Source organism: Lagenorhynchus albirostris, chromosome 6, assembly GCF_949774975.1.
Source record: "Lagenorhynchus albirostris chromosome 6, mLagAlb1.1, whole genome shotgun sequence".
Taxonomy (NCBI): Eukaryota; Metazoa; Chordata; class Mammalia; order Artiodactyla; family Delphinidae; genus Lagenorhynchus; species Lagenorhynchus albirostris.
The window spans coordinates 7,647,865-7,669,375 of record NC_083100.1 but is presented as its reverse complement, the minus strand read 5'-3'; the positions used below and the strand labels follow the sequence as shown (position 1 = coordinate 7,669,375).

Genomic DNA, 21,511 nt, shown 5'->3' with positions numbered 1-21,511 from the left:
ACCAAAGGTTATTTACTGTGCTGAAACAGAATACAAGTCCAGATACCTCACACGGAGTAGGACATCACTGGGGTTTGTTTTGTTTTTGCTGATAAACTTAACTAGCTAACTTTACCTCAGCTAGTGCATAGTTGCTGCTCTGTTACTTCAAAATTACTTAGCAGAGTGTTAGAAAGTGTTGCTTGACACTGCAGATCCAGGAGGTCCACAGTAAGTGCGTTGGATAAATGTCTGTTAATGCTGCCGTTTTTAGTTCGGGAGGTGGGAGTGAAGAAAAATATGGAAGAAGGAATAGATTTAAAGGTAGGAGGGAGGGAGCCTGAAGTAGCTTCAGGACATCCGGGTAGATTTACTCATTTTGTCTTTGGAATTTTAGAGTAAACAAATAACATTCCAGGATAGCTATAAGTCATGATTTGAAAATAAGTTGAAGAGGATTTCCTTTTTTTTTTTAATTTAAGAGAGTATACCATTGAATCAGTTTATAATGGAATAGAAAATCAATAAAAGGAAGAAATAATTTGGGCTTAAAAAACTGCAAAATGAGTGACTAGTTGACCACAGTGTTCATCTAGGGAATCTGGATTTGTGAATCTTTCAGTGATTATTTTTTCTTCCAGTTTTATTGAGATATTGATATAATTGAAATATCGAACTAAGTTCAAGGTGTACAGCATAATGATTTGACTTACACATATTATGAAATGATTATCACAGTACGTTTAGTGAGCATCCGTCATCTCATACAGGTACAGCATTAAAGAAATAGAAAACGTATTTCCTTCCTGTGACGAGAACTTTTAGGATTTACTCTCTTAACAGCTTTCATAGATAACGCAGTGTTCATTATATGTATCACGTTGCACATTACATCCCTAGTATTTATTTATCTTATAACTGGAAGTTTGTAACTTTTCACTACCTTCGGCAATTCCCCTCCCCCCCAAATCAGTGATGTTTTATCGGAGTATTCTGTTAACGTTGCAACATGTGATTTGGTCAGTTGTGGTATTTTCAATTACTGAAGCATTGATTCAGCAATTTCGGTCTGATGAAACCATGTCACAAGTTTACACTCAGCCCTTGGGTTCTTTTATTTTCCCCAGCTTTATTGAGGAATCATTGGCAAATATAATTGTGTAATTTTAGAGTGTATGATGTGATGATTTGATATACATGTACATTGTGAAATGATTGCCATGATCAAGATAATTAACACGTCCATCACCTCACATAGTTAACTCTTTATTGTGTCTGTGGTTAGAATGCTTGAGATTTACCTCAGCAAATTTCAGTTATACAATACCCTGTTATTAACTACAGTCTCATGCTGTACCTTAGATCCTCAGACATTATTCATCTTATAAATTAAAGTATGTAAAAGTATTTGACCTCCACCTTCCCATTTTTCCCTCTCCCCAGCCCCTGGCAACTACCGTTCTACTCTCTGTTTCTATGAAATCAGCTTTTTTTTAAATAAAAGATTGCACACATAAGTGATACATACAGCACTTGTGTTTCTCTGTCAGGCTTGTGTCACTTAGCATAATGCCCTCCAGGTTCATCCATGTTGTCACAAATGGCAGGATTTCCTTCTTTTTATGGCTGAATAATATTTCAGTGTGTGTGTGTGTGTGTGTGTGTGTGTGTGTGTGTGTGTGTGTATCACATTTTCTTTATCCATTCAACTGTCAACAGACACTTAGGCTGTTTCCATGTCTTGGCTCTTGCGAATAGTGCTGCAGTGAACATGGGAGTGCAGATATCTCCTCAAAGTACCAATTCCATTTCTTTTGGATATACACCAGTACTGTTTTCCATAATGGCTGTACCAATTTACATTCCCCCCAATAATGTACAAGGGTTCCCTTTTCTGCACATCCTCACTAACGTTTAGCTCTTATCTTTTTGATAATAGCCATCCTAACAGATGAGAGGTGATATAGAAATTAAGAAAGCAGTCACACTCACAAAAGCATTAAGAACAATAAAATACTTGGGAATTTACCCAAGGAGGTAAAATACCTATACATTGAAAACTTTAAGACATTGATGAGAAAATTGATGAGGACACAAATAAGTAGGAAGATACCCTGTGTTATTGGATTGGAAGAATTAATATCATTTAATTGCCCATACGACCCAAAGTGATCTATAGATTCAGTGTAATCCCTATAAAAATTCCAATAGCATTTTTCACAAAAATAGAAAAAACTCTCCCAAAATTCATATAGAATTCACAAAAGACCCTCAATAACCAAAGCAATCTTGAGAAAGAAGAACAAAACTGGAGGCATCAGCACTTCTGATTTCAAACTCGATTACAAAGCTGTAATAATCAACACAGTATAGTATTAGCATGAAAACAGACACATAGACTAATGGAACAGAATAGACAGCCCAGAAGTAAACCCATGTATGTATGACCAACTAATCTTTGACAAGGTGCCAAGATGGGGAAAGAATTGTCTCTTCAATAAATGGTGTTGGGGCTTCCCTGGTGGCGCAGTGGTTGAAAGTCCGTCCGCCTGCCAATGCAGGGGACACGGGTTCGTGCCCCGGTCCGGGAAGATCCCACATGCCGCGGAGCGGCTGGGCCCGTCAGCCATGGCCGCTGAGCCTGCATGTGCTCCGCAACGGCAGAGGCCACAGCAGTGAGAGGCCCGCGTACCACAAAATAAATAAATAAATAAATGGTGTTGAGAAAACTGCATAGCCATGTGCAAAAGGATGAAACTGGACCCCTTACTTATAACATGCACAGAAATTAACTCAAAATGAGTTAAAGACTTAAATGTAAGACATTGGGTTCTTAAGTGTACAGTTATCTGGGATAGTTATATCCACAAGTACAAGTCATTCTTGAGTCTAGAGCTTTAGTCTTAGTGCATAGTTGTTTTTATAATATTTTTTTTGTTTTAGTGTTTAGTTATTTTTCATTTGCTCCCATGTATTTTTCCCTCCATTACCAGTTCTTCTCACCTTTCGCATTCACATCCCATTTGACCCTAAAGGCTTACGGAAGGTTATCAGATGGTGTGGTCTTTCTGCTGTATCTTCAGGGAAAAGAGTTTCCTCCATGTTCAGCTCACTCTGGAAGCTCCAGCGGTTCACCAAAACTCTGCCCCCCGGGCTGCTTCTGAGCCTGTGGTTAGCTCCTGCAGATTGGAAAAAGCTGTTCATGGCCTGTTCTCTGCTTGCAGGTTGTCCCCATGCTTCCCAGGCTGCTGTGTGAGGAGCTGTGCAGCCTCAACCCCATGACCGACAAGCTCACCTTCTCCGTGATCTGGACGCTAACTCCGAAGGGCAAGGTAACAACTTACATGCGTGTCCATTCCATTCAGTGAGTCCCTCTTCAGCAACACCGTGCTTCTGGTGCTGGGCTGGAGCCCCATGGTGGTAGGATGAGGGCAGTGTAGGGGCAGTGCCAGAGAGGAGAACATAGGGGAAGAGCTCTCAGTCCATGTAGAAGGCTGAGCCTCAGCAGTTTTCAGTGTATCATGTGAAGGAAGAAAGAGTGTACGCAGAGTCACGTGGGGGAGGCCTCTTGCAGGAGAGGGTGTACATGAAGGTGCGTGTGGCTGGCATTGGCCGTGTGGATGGGCCTGGGCTGTGGTTAGGAGAGCAGGCCATTGTGTGAAGGAGGACATCTGGGGAAAGGGTGGTGAGTTTGAATAGGTGAGGTAGACTCAAACCATGGGGACCCACAAATGCCAGTTGCAAATGAATTGTAGGTGTTAGGTTTCCTCTGAAGTGTCATGAAAAGGGGACATTTTAGAAAGATTAGTGCTGCGTCATTGTGCTGGTTGAAGATGAATGAAATTTGCACAAGGCAGTGCTGTAATCAAGGCACAAGGTGATGAAACCATGGACTGATAAGAGAGAGGAGAATAATGTCAGCGGCCATTCCCTAAATACAGGGAATAAATGAGACAGATAAATGGAAGGTGACTCCAGAAAACGCTAGTCCCCCCCGCAAAACAGGAACAACTCTGCACTTCTGAAAATAGGGTAATGATTGGGTGAGCTATGGTAGCGACTCAGTGGAATGTTGTACAATTACTAAAGTTGTTACAAAGACTGTGTAAGAACATGGGGAAAGTTTGTGCTGTAACATTAAATGGAAGTTAAAAAAAAGATATTTAATTATAAAGAGGTTCCAAATAAAGGTGGAGGATCAAATACCCACATTTACTTTCATTCCCTCCCAAAACCTCACTAAAACAACAGTGAAGAGATTTTTTTTAAAAAAACATAAACCCACAAGGACAAAGGGAATGGGAGAGGAGACAACAGCAACAAAAATTTGGAAGCTGAGAAGCAGATGGATGAGTGGTAACTGACTTAGCAGTCCTGAGAAAGCTGAGTCCTGAGCCAACGCCCGAGAAAGCCAAGAAACAACCCAGTTTACACAGCAGAATCCTAAAGAAGTTCAGAAATGGACAGCAGCAGGTAACTCTGTAAAGTGGGGGAAGAGGTGGGGGAAGGAGAGACTAACTGTATTGGTTGAAAATTTATTTAAAAAGGTTGCCCCTTCCATAACGTAGTAGAAGACCAGCAATTTATCCTTGGGACAGGGTAAAGGAAAGGCTGTCTGAGCTAGGGGACGCCAAGCACAGTTGTGGCAGTGGCCCCTTTGGGGAGGTTGAGTGAATGCTGCTGGCACGTGGGATACTGGCCGAACATTAAGAGTTCCAGCTTTCTTTTCCCAGCCAGCCTCAGAATTCTAGTAGCCAAGCCTATACCCTTGAGTCCAAAGACAGGAAAATCTTTCTCTGAGGAATCTGAGCGGTAAAGAAGATTTAAAGCTAATAACCTCAAGGATTTCCCAACCAACAGCTCAGCTGTATTTCCCTACAATAAAGCTTGCAGACAATGATGAGCTCCACCCACTCAAGCAGAGATTTTTAGGATTTCACTAAAAATCAGTCTTTTAACATTTCACTCTCCTATATAAAGAGATAACCAAGAGGAAAGCCTCGAACGTGAAATAGCAAAACCAAACAGGAAAGCAACTAGAACAAAACAAGGAGAAGAAACTATTTTTTTGTATCCTCAGAGAATTTCTTTCTTAAAGAAAGTATGTGTATTACAAGATCTAGGCACTTTCAAAAAGAAACATTCGGAAGGGGGGAAAAGGAGCTCTTTTTTAATTAAATTAAATTAACAGCATGAAATTAAAAACATGATAGAAGAAATAAAGAAGACTCAAGGTTCAGATTGGAAGATAAAGTTGAAGAATTGTCCCAGAATATGATAGAAAAGACAAGAAAAGTAGAGGACCAGTCCAAGACATCCATCTGTTCAATGAACATTCCAGAAATAGGGAACAGAGAAAAAGAGGGAGAAGAAATGATGAACAGAATCATTCAGAGAAATGCCCCATTACTGCAGGATGTGACTTTCCAGACAGAAAGAGCCCGCTGCCCAGCACAGTGATGGAGACGCACCATCTCCAAGCCACATTGTCATAAAATTTCAGAACACCGAGGACAAAGAAAAGATCCTATAGGCTTCTAAGAAGGAAAAAAAGAGTCACATACAGGAGATCCAAATTCAAAATAACTTAAGACTTTTCTGTTATAACCCTAGAGACTAGATGACAGTGAAGCAAAGCTCTCTAATTTCTGAAAGACTGTGACTTCCATGCTAAAATGCTGTACCCAGCTAAGCCATCAATAAAATGTGAGAACAGGAAAGGACGTTTTCAGACATGCAAGTTCTCAAAAAAAAGGTACATCTCATATACCCTTTTTCAGGAAGCTACCAGAAGATGTACTTCACCAAAAAGGGTAAATCAGGAAGGAGGAAGACGTGGGATTCAGGAAACAAATCAACTAGTACAGTAAAGAAGTGAAAGAATCACCTAGATTGCAAGTCACCAAACTTTTCCTGTAAAGGACCAGTTAGTAAATATTTTTGGCTTTATACGCCATTTGGTCTATTACAGCTACTCAACTCCGCCATTGTAGCACGAAAGAAGACAATACATAAATAATGAGAATGCTGCGTCCCACTAAAACTTTACTTAAAAACAAGTGGCAGGCTGGATTTGGCCCACAGACCATAATTTGTTGACACCTGACCTAGACGATGGTGAAGAAAGTTCCCAGGGTATCAGCTCTACGCAGATGCAGAAGACGGGGGTTCAGACTGGAGCAGGTCAGGAGGTGACCATCTCTGCAAGCCAGGGAGAGAGCGCTCACCAGATACTGAGTTGGCTGGCATCTTGATCTTGGACTTCTCGGCCTCCAGAACTGTGAGAAATAAATTGTTTAAGCCACCCAATCTGCGGTATTTTGTTATGGCAGCCCTAGCAGCCTAATACAATATCAACTGAACTTTTTACTGGATTACATTAAAATCTATTGGTCTGTTTCACACTTTGAATGGACCTTTTACCCATGCATGGTTTTTTATCATGTATTTAGAAATTTAAGTCATTCAGAAAATATTGGCTTATTAGTCTGATTTTCTTAATGTGGACACATTTCATTATATGATATTAAAAAATCATATTTATTAATATCACTACAGACCCTAGACAAGTCTTTAAATATTAGAAAACGTGTATCATGTGTCAGATACAAGGTTTTCAAAATTCTGATTTTTGTAAAAGCTTGAATTTTATCATTGGCAATAAATAATGTTAGTTGTTTTTCTTGAAGTGCCAGATAACCGTCGTGTGTCACTTGTTCCTCCAAGTAATAGTGATGTTCCGTAAAAACGGCGGTCAGTTCAGCTCACAACTCAAAGTTAAGTGCTTTTCCTCAAGACAACCACTGTACTTTGACGTGCTGCGTAAGTGAAAAAGACAAGTACTCAAGGGTTGAGCCATAATAAAAGTACTAACTTTTACCGCTTCATCAAGAACGTTCTTTTTTTTTTTTTTTTTTTTTTGCGGTACGCGGGCCTCTCACTGTTGTGGCCTCTCCCGTTGCGGAGCACAGGCTCCGGACGCGCAGGCTCAGCGGCCATGGCTCACGGGCCCAGCCGCCCCGCGGCATGTGGGATCTTCCCAGACCAGGGCATGAACCCGTGTCCCCTGCATTGGCAGGCGGACTCTCAACCACTGCGCCACCAGGGAAGCCCAAGAACATTCTTAAGTGAACTAGGTTTTCTCTTTCCTGCGAGTATGAGCTGGTGACGAGACCCTGACCACTGCCACCACTTGTTGCCATTGCCTGATTCATGCCAAGGCATTAACAGTTTTCCCCACCAGTGCTTCTGTACCATCCGTATAAATGTCAACACATGGAAAAGGGCAAATGATGCCTACTAGTATTATTACGAAAATAGGTTTGACCTCACGGATCCCTGAATGGATCCCCACGAGTCCACAGACCATAATTCGAGAACCACTGCTTCAGACAATTGATGGAAAACTTGAGGTGGATTAATGTACAGAGTATACCAAAAAACCAACCAAATTAAGACAGTTGTTAGTTTCGGTGAAAATAAAAAGTTATGAGGAAAGAAAAGTAATGCTTAGTATTTACATAGTTGTAATAGTTAAATCTCATAGTTACGATGTAACTTTATTGGGAGGATTGAGGGCCTGGAATGGTTATCTGGGTTTGGTTGGGGGAAGGGAGTGTATGTGGAAAGAAAAGTAAATTCTCTTCTTCTATAGTGAAAAGTTTGTGAATAATGCCTAAAACTGAAAAATCAAGCAGTAATCAAGCAGATTATATACAAGTATGAAAAGTAAATAACAGGGCTTCCCTGGCGGTGCAGTGGTTAAGAATCCACCTGCCAATGCAGGGGACACGGGTTCAAGCTCTGGTCCGGGAAGACCCCACATACCACGGAGCAGCTAAGCCTGTGCGCCACAACTACTGAGCCTGCGCTCTAGAGCCCACGAGGCACAGCTACTGAGCCCGCGTGCCACAGCTGCCGAAGGCCGCGAGCCTAGAGCCCATGCTTCACAGCAAGAGAAGCCACCGCGGTGAGAAGCCTGCGCACCGCAGCGAGGAGTAGCCCCCACTCGCCACAACTAGAGAAAGCCCATGCACCGCAATGAAGACCCAACGCAGCCAAAAATAAAACATAAATTAAATAAATAAAAAATTTTTAAAAAGAAAGTAAATAACAAAATAATCTGCTGAGAGGTGAAAGTGGCTACCCTTGGGGAGGGGCAGAGGAGGGAGAGGGACAGAGGGCTGCTATTCTTCATAATGAGCCTTTAAAACTACTTCACTGTTTGAACTATCGATACTTCAATTTTTAAATTTTTATTTTGAAAAATTTCAAACATAAATGAAAGTAAAGAAAATAACACAATAAATCCACCATCTCTATCTCCTAGATTTAACTACTGTCAACATTTATTCTTTGCTAAAGTATTTTAAAGCAAACCACAGACATCATGTCATTTCACTCTTACATATTTTGATATGTGGCTCTAAAAATTTTGGACGTTTTCTTACATAACCACAATGCCATCAGACACCTAACAATAGTAATGCCCTGGTGTCACCTAAACCCCAGTCCATAATTACATTTCCGAGATTGTCTCCAATCGATTTGTCCAAAGTGGAATCAAAACAGGTTACCAACATTACATTTGGTTTTTGTGACTCCTAAATATCTGATAGTAAGTTCCTTTTTAAGAGTCAAGAAGCAAACAGTACCTGAAATAGAAAGAAGGAATGGTGAGGACAGTGTGCCCGCAGTCATGTCTTGGTGGGGGTGGCAACATGCATGGGGGAAAAAATGAATGGAAAAAGACCAGAAGGAAATAAAATAGAATGCCCGTAGTGGTTGTGTTTGGGTAGTAAGACTACGAGTAATTTTTTCTACTTTTTTGTATTTTCTAGTGTTTTTTGAAAACATGTATTACTTTCATGTTTTTATAAATGCTTATTTTTGCAAAAGTTTAACTAAATAGAAAATAAAAACCCATAGAAGAAAACTAACTTGAGTCAACAGAAAAGAACCCTGAATCTGAATTAAGCCTGCCAGGGCCAGACCCAAGGAATAAAAAGCTGCCTGATCTAATGAGCTTCCAAAATACGAGGGTCATAAAAGAAGCACTCGGAAGAGGCAGACTCCGAAAACTCAGCTGGTCTCTGGAGGGCTTCTTCTGGAGGCAGTGTCTAGCGACCAAGCCTTCTGGCACCAGGGGGCTGGAGAGCAGGTGTGGAGAAGGCACAGGGTCCAGGAGGGGATGCTGGGCCTCTATCAAAGCAAGCCAAACAGGCAGTGTGAGCATTTAGACTTCAGACAGTCGTGGAGCAAGACCCGCTAACCACACTCCTTGTACTGTGGTCATTCAGACGTCCTACCCAGAACAGGAGGCCACACGGTGGGTGGACCTGGGTGGTTAGTCCTGGGTGTAGTGACACATAAGTATCTCTTACTCACAGTCAAGATGCATGAAATGAGAGTTCGGATTCCAGACTCATGTCCAAGGGGTGGTGCTTGTTCAGGGGGCCAGAGAAGGCAGTAAGGAGGGAGGTGGCCCTGCATCAAGAACCCAATAAACAAGGAGGAGGGCAGCCAAAGCCTGAGGCTGGCTTTGTATGTAGTGGTGGCTTCTCGTGATACAAGGTCTTGGACTTAGAAGGAGCCAGAGGAGGGCCAGCAGCATTGAGCCACTACTACTGCAGCATGGCTGCCAGTCTCACCTGGACTTGAAGTGGAGAACATTTTTGGGTTTTTTTCCTTTGTCTGCTGGAATGTCTTACTTTCTGGAGCAGGCATGGTCAGCTATAGAAAGCCTATTCCAACTTTTTTTTAAACATCCAGTAGATTTTTTTTAAGTATGCACTAGGAAGCCTTGGTCATATATACTTTCATTAAGCCAGTGCCCAGGTTTTTAGAACAGTAAACTCTGAAAGATCCATTTTGGGCATATTTCTCACATATTGGTGGTGAGAGCATTGTTCTCTGATCTAGATAATTGTGATTATATATTTTCGTAAGAGAAAACAAACCCAACTAAATCTGGTGCTTTGTAAGATCCAAGTCTGGTACCATGAAATCCACTTTGACCGTGTCAGGCCAGTGACTCATTATCCCTGATCATCATGTGTCTCAGCTGGCAAGGCACATGTGTCTCAGTTGGCAAGGCACTAAGGCCCTGCAAAACAGAGACCACATCCACGTGCTCCACTCATCGGAAGCATCTTAATTTGAAGTCCCCTTTGGAAACAACACCAATCTTACACTTTAAAGAAGGTCACAAACAATGAATGTGACTTGATACCTAAGTCCCTAAGTCTTAGAACCATAAAATCTCAGGGTCAAAGGTCAGAGTCATAAAGGAAGAGTCTCATAATTACAGTAGCAATCCACAGCTTGTGTCTCCCACAGCGTACCTGCCCTGTGCTGTCTGGCTCGGTTAGAAGGCAGGAGTACTCCGAGGTGCCCGTTTCAGCCTCAGTCAGTGGCAAACTCCTTTCAGCCGTTTACACAGCCCAGAAGCCATGGGGTCATTATTGACTCTGGTCTTTCTCTCACCCCTCACGTCCAGGCCAGCAGTAAGTCACCTCAGCTTTGCCTCCAGTACCTCCAGAATCTGCCCCCTTCCTTACCACTCCCAGCCCTGACACCTGCATCCAGGCTGCCATCCCCCACCCGACTGCAGGGGCCTCCTGACTGTTCTCTGAGCTTCTGCTGCTGCCCCGCTTCATCGCCTCCCTACACAGCAGAGAGAGTGATTCTTCTAAATCAGAAATTAGGTCTCGTCTCTTTCTCCTTTTTAATAGCTTGTCAGTCTCTCATTCAGAATAAAATCTAAGAAATCTTTAAAGTGGGATTTCTTTTCCTGTTCTTTTCTCTCTGTCTTCTCTGCTAGAAATTCGTGGATTGCAGCGAGTTCCGGGGACTAGGGTCTTTTCTCGTTTCCTGGAGCATCTTTACTCACATGGGAAAAGCAGCTTTTACTACGTGGCTGAGCTCTCCACTATGTAGCAGCTCCGAAGCCCAGCTTCCACGACCTGACCTCAGAGGAGGTCAGACTTCCCTAACTGCCATCCTAGAAAACCCTGCAAGTCTCTGCCCATTCTCTGTAGCTCAGGAAAAGTCTTTCTAGTCCCTGCCTAACACCCCATTTTGAACATTGGACGTTGTAGGAGAACCGTGGTATGTGCCAGTTCAGACTGTCTTTCTTCAGCTGGATCTTCAGTGCTGCTTAGGGATCCCTTTATTTATTGCTAATGCAGTTGTTTCAAACCTTTATTCTTGCTTCCAGCTTCCAACTTTGCCTTCCGGTCCTCTTTCCCTCAAGACCCGCCATTCCCCCAGGTAACTTTCAGTTTTCCTTCTTGGAAAGCAGAGAGACCAGGCAGCTGGGTCTGCTACAGTCCCCCCTTCAGAGACTCATCGTTTCCCCTGTCTCGATGCAGTAAAACACTCCTGTTGCAACCTGAGGTTACGCCCTATGTTCTCCGGGTCTTTTAATGGCATCGGCATCCTCTGAACCACCCAGACGCTCAGTCTCTAGCCTGCTGCAGTTTTAAGTGATAGCAGCTCTACCTTTGCAGAGTGTCTCTCATCAGTCCTCTCTTCACTGTTAGCACAGTCGCTGTCCCCACCCAAGTACTTGACATCCTCCCCTGGATAGGAGAGACTGTTCATGGCCTCTTCATTCTGTATCCCCAATGGTGGTAGGTGACTTTCCAGAAGCTGAATCTGGTCCTGTTCCTCCATATCCTCTTACAGCATGACAGTGGGACAGTGGGTTATGATTGTCTACAAAAGTCTAATCTCCAGAGGATGGCAAGCAAAGACCTCCACCAACCCCTCCCCCATTGCGTGACCATCTGCCGCGCGTCCTTCAGCCCCCTCAGCCTTTGCTGTCACCACTGTAGGGTTCGTTTGGCCTAATACGGAATTGCTCCACTTCTGAGACTTCGCATATGCTTTTCCCACTTCCTGGAATGTCCTTCCCTGCATCCCTACTAATATGAATCCTACTTATCCTTGAGACTCGGCTAAAATGCCTCTTCTTCTATGAAACTGTTATTAGTCCTTCATTCATTCACTTAGTAAATATTCATTGAATGTTTGCTCTGTTCAGACACTATACAAGGTATTGAAGCTACAGGAATTAAATATGCACTAAAATAGAAACAGTAGTTAATTCCTGATGGTGGATTTTATAGATTTTTTTCTTCTCCTTTTCCCACCTATATTTTTTTAAAGTTTTCTGCAATGAATGGATATTGTCATTGTAGTAAAAGTAAGAATTATTTTGAGATTTTTTTTTTCTGATTTTGTTTGTTTGTTTGTTTTAATAAACAGGAGAGAGATATTGGAGTGTTTTTGTAGGCTCCATGGGAAGGCGGATAGGGGATGTTGAAGATGAGGAAGGAGGGAACAGATTTTTGGAACCGGGTCACGAAAGAAGTGGGAAGTTGAGGACCCAAACCCCAGGTGGGAGATTAGCTCTCACCAGGAGGATGAGGACCACAGACTCTCCCAGCCTGGAGAGAGTACAGCATGGGGTCCCTGCTGAAATCTGGGAAGGGGGCAGGGTGGCCTTTCTGAGAAAATGCTCAGATGGGAGGAACCCTGCCCTTCCTGTCAGAACCCATCTTCCCATCTCCCACCCCTACAGCACCTGTTGTCTGCACTTCAGCACCATATGTGCACAGGTCTGTCGTCCTACTGGACCTTCACATCCTTGTAGCAGAGCCCACTTTTAATTTTTAAAAAAAATTTTTTTAAAGTTTTGGTTGCATTGGGTCTTCGTTGCTCTGAGTGGGCTTCCTCTAGTTGCGGCGAGCGGGGGCCACTCTTCTTTGCGGTGCACGGGCTTCTCATTGCGGTGGCTTCTCTTGTTGCGGAGCACGGGCTCTAGGCGCACAGGCTTCAGGAGTTGCGGCACACAGGCTCAGTAGTTGTGGCACGTGGGCCCTAGAGCACACAGGCTTCAGTAGTTGTGGCACGTGGGCTCAGTAGTTGTGGCTCACGGGGTTTTGGGGGGAAGGCTTAGTAGTTGTGGCACACAGGCTTAGTTGCTCCGCGGCATGTGGGATCTTCCCGGACCAGGGCTCGAACCCATGTCCCCTGCATTGGCAGGTGGGTTCTTAACCACTGCACGACCAGGGAAGCCCGCATTCTTAATTTTTTTAATCTCCTCCCTCCCCTCCCCCACAGCACAGTGTCATGTACCCCTAAAATGCTCAAAAATGACTTCATAAAATGAATCGCACATCCGTTTTCACAGTTGTTTAGCCTGCTGTGTCACCATGGTGTTCCCTTGGTAAGGCGTTTTTATCGCAGCAGCCATCTCAGCACCCCTGAGCTATATCCTGGGATCGAGGAAGGCCTCGCACAGCTTCCGCCGGGAAAGGCACGCTGCTGCTTCTGCGCGATGGGCCGTCCGCAGAATGTCTCCCCCTCTGCCTTCCCTGCTCACCTCGCCGCTGCCACACCAGCTGCCACCTATGGAAATGCTATGAAACTTGAAACATGAAACGGTGTGCTCCTCCTGGGTCATCTTGGTGTCTGCAGCAAACCCACAGAGCCGAGGCGCATGTGTAGGACGTGTGACTGGGGGCTGCAGCTCATGGTAAAGAAACAGAGTGCTGGGCTTTGTGTTTCATCCTCGGACATTGCAGCGGTAATCTTCCCCGGGCCGCTCCCAGTGAGAGACAATAGCTTCAAAGGCTGACTCCGAAAATAATAGAAAAGTTCCCAGAATATTCATCTTTAGTCCTTAGCGGGGCAGAATTGTTTTATTTCAGGCCTGTAGAGACAGCCTGGGACCAGAGGAGCCTTTCGAAGAACTCCCCTGTGTACTTTGTGTCCTGGTTTGCTAGTGAAGGCACGGGGCAATTAGAGGCTTATGTAAGGTCACTTCAAGGTAACAGCAGACTAAATCCTGAGCACAGATTTTGCTGTGAATCCTTGAGGTTAAAATAAGAATATTTTCAAGAAATTCAAAACAAAACAAGACACCGTTTTTAAGACTGTTGTGCAAAGAGCGAAAAATTATGTTTAATCACCTTTTCTCCTGCATTTTGATGTTACTAATCGTGGATTTGACTTAACTGTAAGGACTTGGGCTCTGAGGTTAATAAACAACGTAACACGTCGCTGTGCTGCATGTCTTTAAAAGAAGGATGGGGGCTTCCCTGGTGGCGCAGTGGTTGAGAGTCCGCCTGCCAATGCAGGGCACACGGGTTCGTGCCCCGGTCCGGGAAGATCCCATATGCCGCGGAGCGGCTGGGCCCGTGAGCCATGGCCGCTGAGCCTGCGCGTCCGGAGCCTGTGCTCCGCAACGGGAGGGGCCACAACAGTGAGAGGCCCGCGTACCGCAAAAAAAAAAAAAAGAAGGATGGACCTCTTGTTTTGAGAGATGGCTTAGGTTGGTCCTTTTGAAAGGCTGGAGCTGAATTAACCTCACAGGCTTTAGAAGTCTGTGATTTTGTGTTTCCTGGGTCAGTCTGAACGCAATCCTGAGAGGCTTCCTCCATTGCTCTCCTACACTTTCCTCCCTTTCCTCCCTCTCCTCCACCTCCAGCTTCCTTCCCACATCCCTTAGGCCTCCCATCCTGTCCACCACCTTTAAAGCTTCCTCCCGCCCCTCCCCACCGGCTCGTTCGCAACTGTCTGCAGTAAAGGGAACACTGTTCAAAGACCACTCAGGCGTGGACCCTCATCCTCTGTCACAGGAAAGGAATTCTTGTCTCCTAACCACTTCCCGGCCTTCAGGCTTTTCTGCCATTTCCTAGGTTTGCAAGGCAGACACTTGAGGAAGTCTCCTTGTTTCCTTCTTGTTAGGCTTAGAAGTGTAGGCAGCTACCTCCAGGGCAAGATGGTGTAGGGGAGCAAATTTGCCACTCCAAAATGTCTCTTTGACATGCGGATTATTTTGAGCTGAAAACAATCAAGACCCAAAAGCCTCAGGAAGAAACTTTTCACTTTACCCTAACTGTCTAAAGAACGTAGGTAGAGGACCTGTTTCCCGAAGGGAAGGAGTTGTCACCATAGATAACTATAGGATGAACTTGGTATGGTAGACAGGGAGGAACCTCACAGAATCTGTTTTGTTAAAATTCTCCTCTGTGTCCCATTGTCTCTGCCAGGCCCGGCAAACATTTGTTTACCAAACATTTGCTTTTCCATCTTCACGTGAATTTCCTTCCTCTGCTTCTAAATCCTAAACTACCCCCAACATCCTCTTTTGTCTTTAGTTGAAGGTGGTATTTAAGGTGAGGTTTCAGCCATTTTAGTGGGTTACTCAGCTTTCTTGAGTCTCTTCCACGTATACCATGTTATTAAACTTCTGTTTGATTTTCTCCTATTAATCTGTCTCATGACAGTGTAATTCTTGGACCAGCCAGAAGAACCTAGAAGGGTAGAGGAGAATTTCCTCCTCTCTGACGATAGGAATGGGCCGGATTATAGTGTGAGGGACAACAGACTAGGCTGGTGGCAAGTCATCTGAAACAGTAGAAGAGAACACAGTTGACTATACAAATAAATCCTCCAGAAAATTCTAGCACATAAATAACCTGCCTTATAACTAAAACTGGCAAACACATGGCCCTCTGCCGCCCATGCTCCCTCCTCAGCTCCCCTTGGCACTGGTCACTAGTCGGCCTGTTACCTGAAAACTGGGTTCGCCTGTTGGTGGGTGTTGAGCCAAAAGACACAACCAAGCCAAAGAGCGAGAGAAGGAAGGATTGATTACTGGCAGCAAGTAAGGAGAACACCAAGGATCTTTCCCAAAGCAGTGTCCCGCCGAGGAGCAAAATTGGGGAAGTTTTAAGCTAAGGATGCATGCATACTCCTGAAAAGGCTTCAGCAAAGGAGGGTGGAGGGTTCAGCATAGAATTGGGGCAGAGGTTGACGGAGTCCAGGTTGTAGTTGATTGAAATCACGAGGATCAGAAAAAGTCAACGTCATCATTCGTAGGTTCCAGTTAATCTGATAGATGAGCACTCAAGGGGGTTTGAATTTTGCAAAACAGCTCAGAAATGTGCTTGAGGCTAATCTTTACCGTTGAAACAGAACTAGGAGTCTTTATAACTGACATATTATCTCCGATATGGTTAAGTTAGCTCCCTGGCCTGGTAACAGCGGTTTCTTTTTACCTTCTTTCATTCCCTTAAATTCAGCGACTGAGACCTATTCTTCTGCAAGGGTAAGCATTGTGGCCAGGCTCAGATCACACAATGACTGAGGCCTTAGATGGTTTCTCTTATTTAAGAGAGTTCCGTCTGGTTCTCTTACTCTGGGGACCCCCTATCCTGTCTGCTTACATAGCCCCCCGCCTTGAGATATTTCACTCTTCTCTCTTGAGGGGTACAGGGCTGAGGGTGGGTGTTGTAGTCTCCCTGGTTAGAGGAGTGAAACTCTCTTGTTGCCAGAGCTAGAGAAGTTTTGGGGTCCGCCGGAGTAGTGTCTGCACCTCTCACTTGCATAGCATTATTCTAGCAGGTGTCGGAGAAGTACAGCAGGAGAGACAGTTAACAGCAATTTTGCAACATCATTAGCAGAGACTTGATCCAAGAGCCCCCTGAACCAAACCATTTTCCCTAAACTGGGAAGAGGATCATTCAGAGAAGAGATTTAATTTTTTTTCATATGCGTCATGAGATGAGTCACATTAGAAGACTCATCAGGTATAAAAACCAGCATTCAGCATGTCTTATAGCATAAGTTCTTCCTTGAGCAGCTGTTAAAATATCAAAGGCCACGCAGTTCTGTAGGACCGCTTTTTTCATCATAGAAACTTCAGAGTGATATTTGTCATAAGTAGTTATGCTCTGTGACAGTTTCACTGGAGAATTTCCTTTAGTTTTGTTGCACATGAGCTAGTTAAGCTAGTTAAGAGTCTTTGATAAGGCTGCTGGGAATCTAAGAGTTTTCAGTTTTTAGAGGAATCAGGTAGAGAGAAAAAAATGTCTCAATCCTACCAACAAAGGTATAATTTACAAAGTTGTTGTAGGTTATAATTAGCTTAAGGGGAAAGGTTTCCTTGTATCTGGAAAACACAGATTAAAAGCCAGCACTATTTCTTTGGGAAAGATCCCCAGTGTTCTCCTTCCTTTTGCTGCAAGTAATAAATCCTTCCTTCCCCCGCTCTTCGGCTTGGTTGTGTCTTTTGGCTTGACACCCACCAAGAGGCGAACCCAGTTTTCGGGTAACAGGCCCAGTCCGGCCACAGTAGGAGAGGACACAGCGAGGTCTAAATGAAGCATGTTGCTGACAGTGCTTCCGTCTTGTTACTTACTCTTTGATCCTACCACGGTCCTCCCTGTTCTTCTTTAAGAAGTGACCTGTGCTTCGCTCTTTCACCGTAGGCCTGGTGCAAGGAGCAGGCCCAGCAGGGGAGACCCCTGCTCGCTCCTCACCGCCGCTGCCTCTGCTCCCTGCATGACGTCACCAGCACCCTCCCATCACAGACATGTTGCCATCAGCCTCTCCGAGCTGTCTTCGAACCCTGCCTCTTTCTGCCCAGTTTCTTTTCGGACACATTCCTCTTGGTACCTTTGCCTTTTTTCACCACTGGGCCTCCCCACCCTGGGGTGGTTGCCTCGTGTCCACAGCTAAAAAGAGGCAGAAATCCGTGCGCCCCGACCCTGGCCAACTCAACAGCCTGGTTTTGTTCCAGACAGGAAAATGTTTCTTTCTTCCTATTACGTTTTCCATTTGTTTGTTTATGTGTGTGTTTTTATTGAATTATAGTTGATTTACAATGTTGTGTTAGTTTCTGGTGTACAACAAAGTGGTTCAGCTGTATATATGTATATGTGTATATATATATAGCTGAAAAACAATATATATATATTCTTTTTCATCACAGGTTATTATAAGATATTGAAGATAGTTCCCTGTGCTATACACTAGGACTTGTTATTTATCTGTTTTATTATAGTAGTGTGTATCTGCTAATCCCAAACTCCTAATTTTTTTTTTTTTTTTTTTTTTTTTTTTTTTTTTGCGGTACGCGGGCCTCTCACTGTTGTGGCCTCTCCCGTTGCGGAGCACGGGCTCCGGACGCGCAGGCTCAGCGGCCATGGCTCACGGGCCCAGCCGCTCCGCGGCATATGGGATCTTCCCGGACCGGGGCACGAACCCGCGTCCCCTGCATCGGCAGGCAGACTCTCAACCACTGCGCCACCAGGGAAGCCCCCAAACTTCTAATTTATCCCTCCCCCCTTTCCCCTTTGGTAACCACAAGTTTGTATTCTATGTCTGTGAGTCTGTTTCTGTTTTGTAAATAAGTTCATTTTCCTCATATGTTTTTTTGAACCAAATATTTTACGTACAGAAGCCCAGAGATGTTACAGAAGTGATTTTGCATCTAATTACTTAAAATTACAAATTAACCCAATTAGCAGTTTTTCGAACCAAATATTTCTTAATGAGACACTGGCATATTTTTTAGAAGATAAATTTTTAAATACATTTGAATGGAAATTAACTGTTTTCAAAGGATATGGTTTTCTCACAACTTTGTATCTATAAAATATAGAAAGTTGATATTATTTTGTTTACTTCACTATCTATTTCATGACCTTTGGCTGAAATATAATAAAAATAACACTAGATTTTGAGTCTGAGCTGATCCTGGCTGTCACTTAGGAGTTTGTATGACTTTTCACAAATCCCCAACCTTTTCTCTCAGCGTAAAATGCGCTGAGTAATGCACTCCTCCCAGATGTGTTGGAGAGATTTTAAAGGGTCGTAGGTATGAGAGTTCTGCCACCGAGCAGGGCCAGGTGCTTTGCAGTGTTGAGCCACTTCCTGTCCTACCTGCTACCGGAAAGTAGGTCTTGAGGTAGACAGTATTTGCTCGTTTCTAACCAGGTTTTTTTCCAGCCAGATGCCTTCCGTCGGTATTGGCAACATATTTAATCTGACGTTCCATGTAAGAGCGTCCTAGAGTATACGCAGGAAACTTGCCGCCTGCAGAAAGGGAGTGACCCAAATCCTGTGATTAAATGAAGGGAAGAGGAAGGACATGATTCTTCTTTGAAGGGTTCTGTTTATGAAGCTCCTCATGGCTTTTTTACTTTTTCCATGAAAAACTCTTTGTCCTTTTGTCTTCTGCCACTGGCCCTGGTTACGAACGGGGCGTTGATGTGAATCTAGTTTCCAAATTGGAAATTAATGAGGTGTTTCATCCAGAGAGGCCTTCCTCCTGTACTGTAAGGCACGCTGCCCCCAGAAACCAACACCCGCCCCCCGCCTGGCCCTGTTTGGGTCTCAGCTTTCCTGTTGCCCTTCTCTGGATAAGGCTGCGATGGGTATCCTTGCTGCCTCCCCACAGTGTGGTTTCTTGGCCTAAGAATTTTTTTAGTCCGTGTGTCAGATATGATTCCCAGAATCACTGGATTGTTTTGAAGCAGGATAGGTTCTGCTGCCCGACTGTCACTGGGCCAGGATGTTCTTGTTGGCGCTTCAGAGCTTCCACTTCAGCCCTTTGTATGTTCCAAAAGAAGGTACAGGGCTTCCCTAGTGGCGCAGTGGTTGAGAGTCCACCTGCCAATGCAGGGGACACGGGTTTGAGTCCTAGTCTGGGAGGATCCCACATGCCGCGGAGCAACTGGGCCCGTGTGCCACAACTACTGAGCCTGCACTCTAGAGCCCGTGAGCCACAACTACTGAGCCCGCATGCCACAACTACTGAAGCCTTTGCGCCCTAGAGCCCACGCTCCGCAGCAAGAGAGGCCATCACAATGAGAGGCCTGCGCACTGCAACAAAGAGTGGACCCCGCTCACCTCGACTAGAGAAAGTCTGCGCGCAGCAACAAAGACCCAACACTGCCAAAAATAAATTAATTAAAAAAAAAAAAAGAAGGTACAGATTTTGTGGAATGCAGGCATTAAGGGAGGGGAGGCTCAAGTAAGGTGAAAGAGCTGTGGGGAGCTTCTCATCAGCGCGGAGTCTCAGATTTGCTGGTGTTCGTGGGTGCTGTCGTTGACTGATAAGGAAACAAGCTGAAGGAGCAGAGGTGCCCGTTAGGAAAAAAAAGAGTAGCTCAAACTGACTGAGATAGTGCAGCCATTCTGTATTACTAGCAAGTTTTTTTTTTTGGGGGGGGGGGTTGGTTGTTGTTTTTTGGCGGTATGCGGGCCTCTCACTGTTGTGGCCTCTCCCGTTGCGGAGCACAGGCTCCGGATGCGCAGGCTCAGCGGCCATGGCTCACGGGCCCGGCCGCTCCGCGGCATGTGGGATCTTCCCGGCCTGGGGCACGAACCTGTGTCCCCTGCATCGGCAGGCGGACTCTCAACCACTGCGCCACCAGGGAAGTCCCACTGCTAGCAAGTTTTGATGAGGAGTGCGAGACTTCTGATTTTGTCAAGTTACAGTTAATACATTTTAAGAACCCCTCAGGATGAAAAGTGGCCCCTGGTCAGGGCTCAGCGCTATAAATGAGGGTTCAGAGGGAGCAACAAAGCTGTTTAGAGCCGGATCCGTGGACTTCAGGGTGGCAGGGTGTCTAGGAACCTCCTGGAACTTACTGCAAAATTTTGCTTGTAAATACTTCAGGGGAGAGGGCCTGGAGCTTTCACTAGCTTTTTAAAGCAGTTCTTGACCCAGCAGTTTGCATGAAAATGGATGCCCAGTCAGGGTGGTACGAGTCTCCCTGCCTGTGTGCGGTGGTTACCCTGTGTGAGTGCAGGGCTTACCTGTGTCTTCTAGGAAAAGAGGACACAGACCTCAAGAGGCCAGATACCCTATGAGCCGGATGCCTGAGGGAGTGTGTGAAAAAGGAGTGGAATCGAACAGAAAGGAACATTTTCCCAAGCTAAAGATGTGGACACAGAAGGAGGAGGATTGACTGACCAGGATTGGAATGAAATGGAGAAAAGCAAACAAGCTGACTCTCCAGGGGGAAGACTTTGCGACCACAAGAATGAATAGGTCGTGGCCCTGTCATCCTAGCAGAGGTTGGAGCAGCTCCATTAGTGGGGAGTTTTCAGGAAATGTGGGTGTGATGGAAGGACAAGCATGGCTGACCTTGAAAGGGGCTCTTCTGGAGGCCTGCACGCACTACTTCCCCACAGGACTGTTGGGCAGTCCCTAGAATTGCCTCTACCATTTCTCTCGCATTCAGCACACACAGACACCTCCTGAGAGCCAAATTCAGGACTAGCTTGCCATAGCAGAAGAGTCATGAGCACAGTATTTGAATTGCTTGTATTTTGAGATAGGAGTAGCTCTTGGAATAATCCAGAAAGTATAGTTTGAGGGTTTTTTTTTAAAGAAAGAAAGTCTGATATTACAGATTCAAGACTCTTCATAATAAGGCTCTTTGCACTGAACTAAAGAAAAATGTCAGTGGTCGCTGCCATTCTCTTCCTGTGCTTCATGGCTGCCATTTCAAGAGTACTGGTTCTTCCTTCATTGGAAGGAGAGGGTATCAGAGGGGTCTCTCTAGCTATCCAGGGTAGGAGCTGTGTCCCCTAGAGGTTTGTGGTGTGGACAGCTGTGGGCTGGGCTCTCCCGTTCCCCACTGGAAACACCTATGGACCCTTCAGATGGTCTTTTTCGGGAAGTCTTGTCTCTGAAGTTGTGGCCACAGTGGTTTACTTGATG

General features: G+C 44.8%; 1 protein-coding gene across 9 annotated transcripts in view; it reads left to right on the top strand.

The window, feature by feature from the left end:
• The window catches only part of DIS3L2 (DIS3 like 3'-5' exoribonuclease 2), a 375,493-nt gene that overhangs the window by 276,032 nt on the left and 77,950 nt on the right, over nucleotides 1-21,511 (top strand). For all 9 annotated transcript variants that reach the window (XR_009541014.1, XM_060151851.1, XM_060151847.1 and 6 more), the window contains one exon: nucleotides 3,204-3,311. Coding sequence is in view for 8 of the 9 variants with exons in the window: in XM_060151851.1 (XP_060007834.1) it covers nucleotides 3,204-3,311 (108 nt within the window). In the remaining variant the exon portion in view is untranslated. The remainder of the gene's footprint in view (nucleotides 1-3,203; nucleotides 3,312-21,511) is intronic.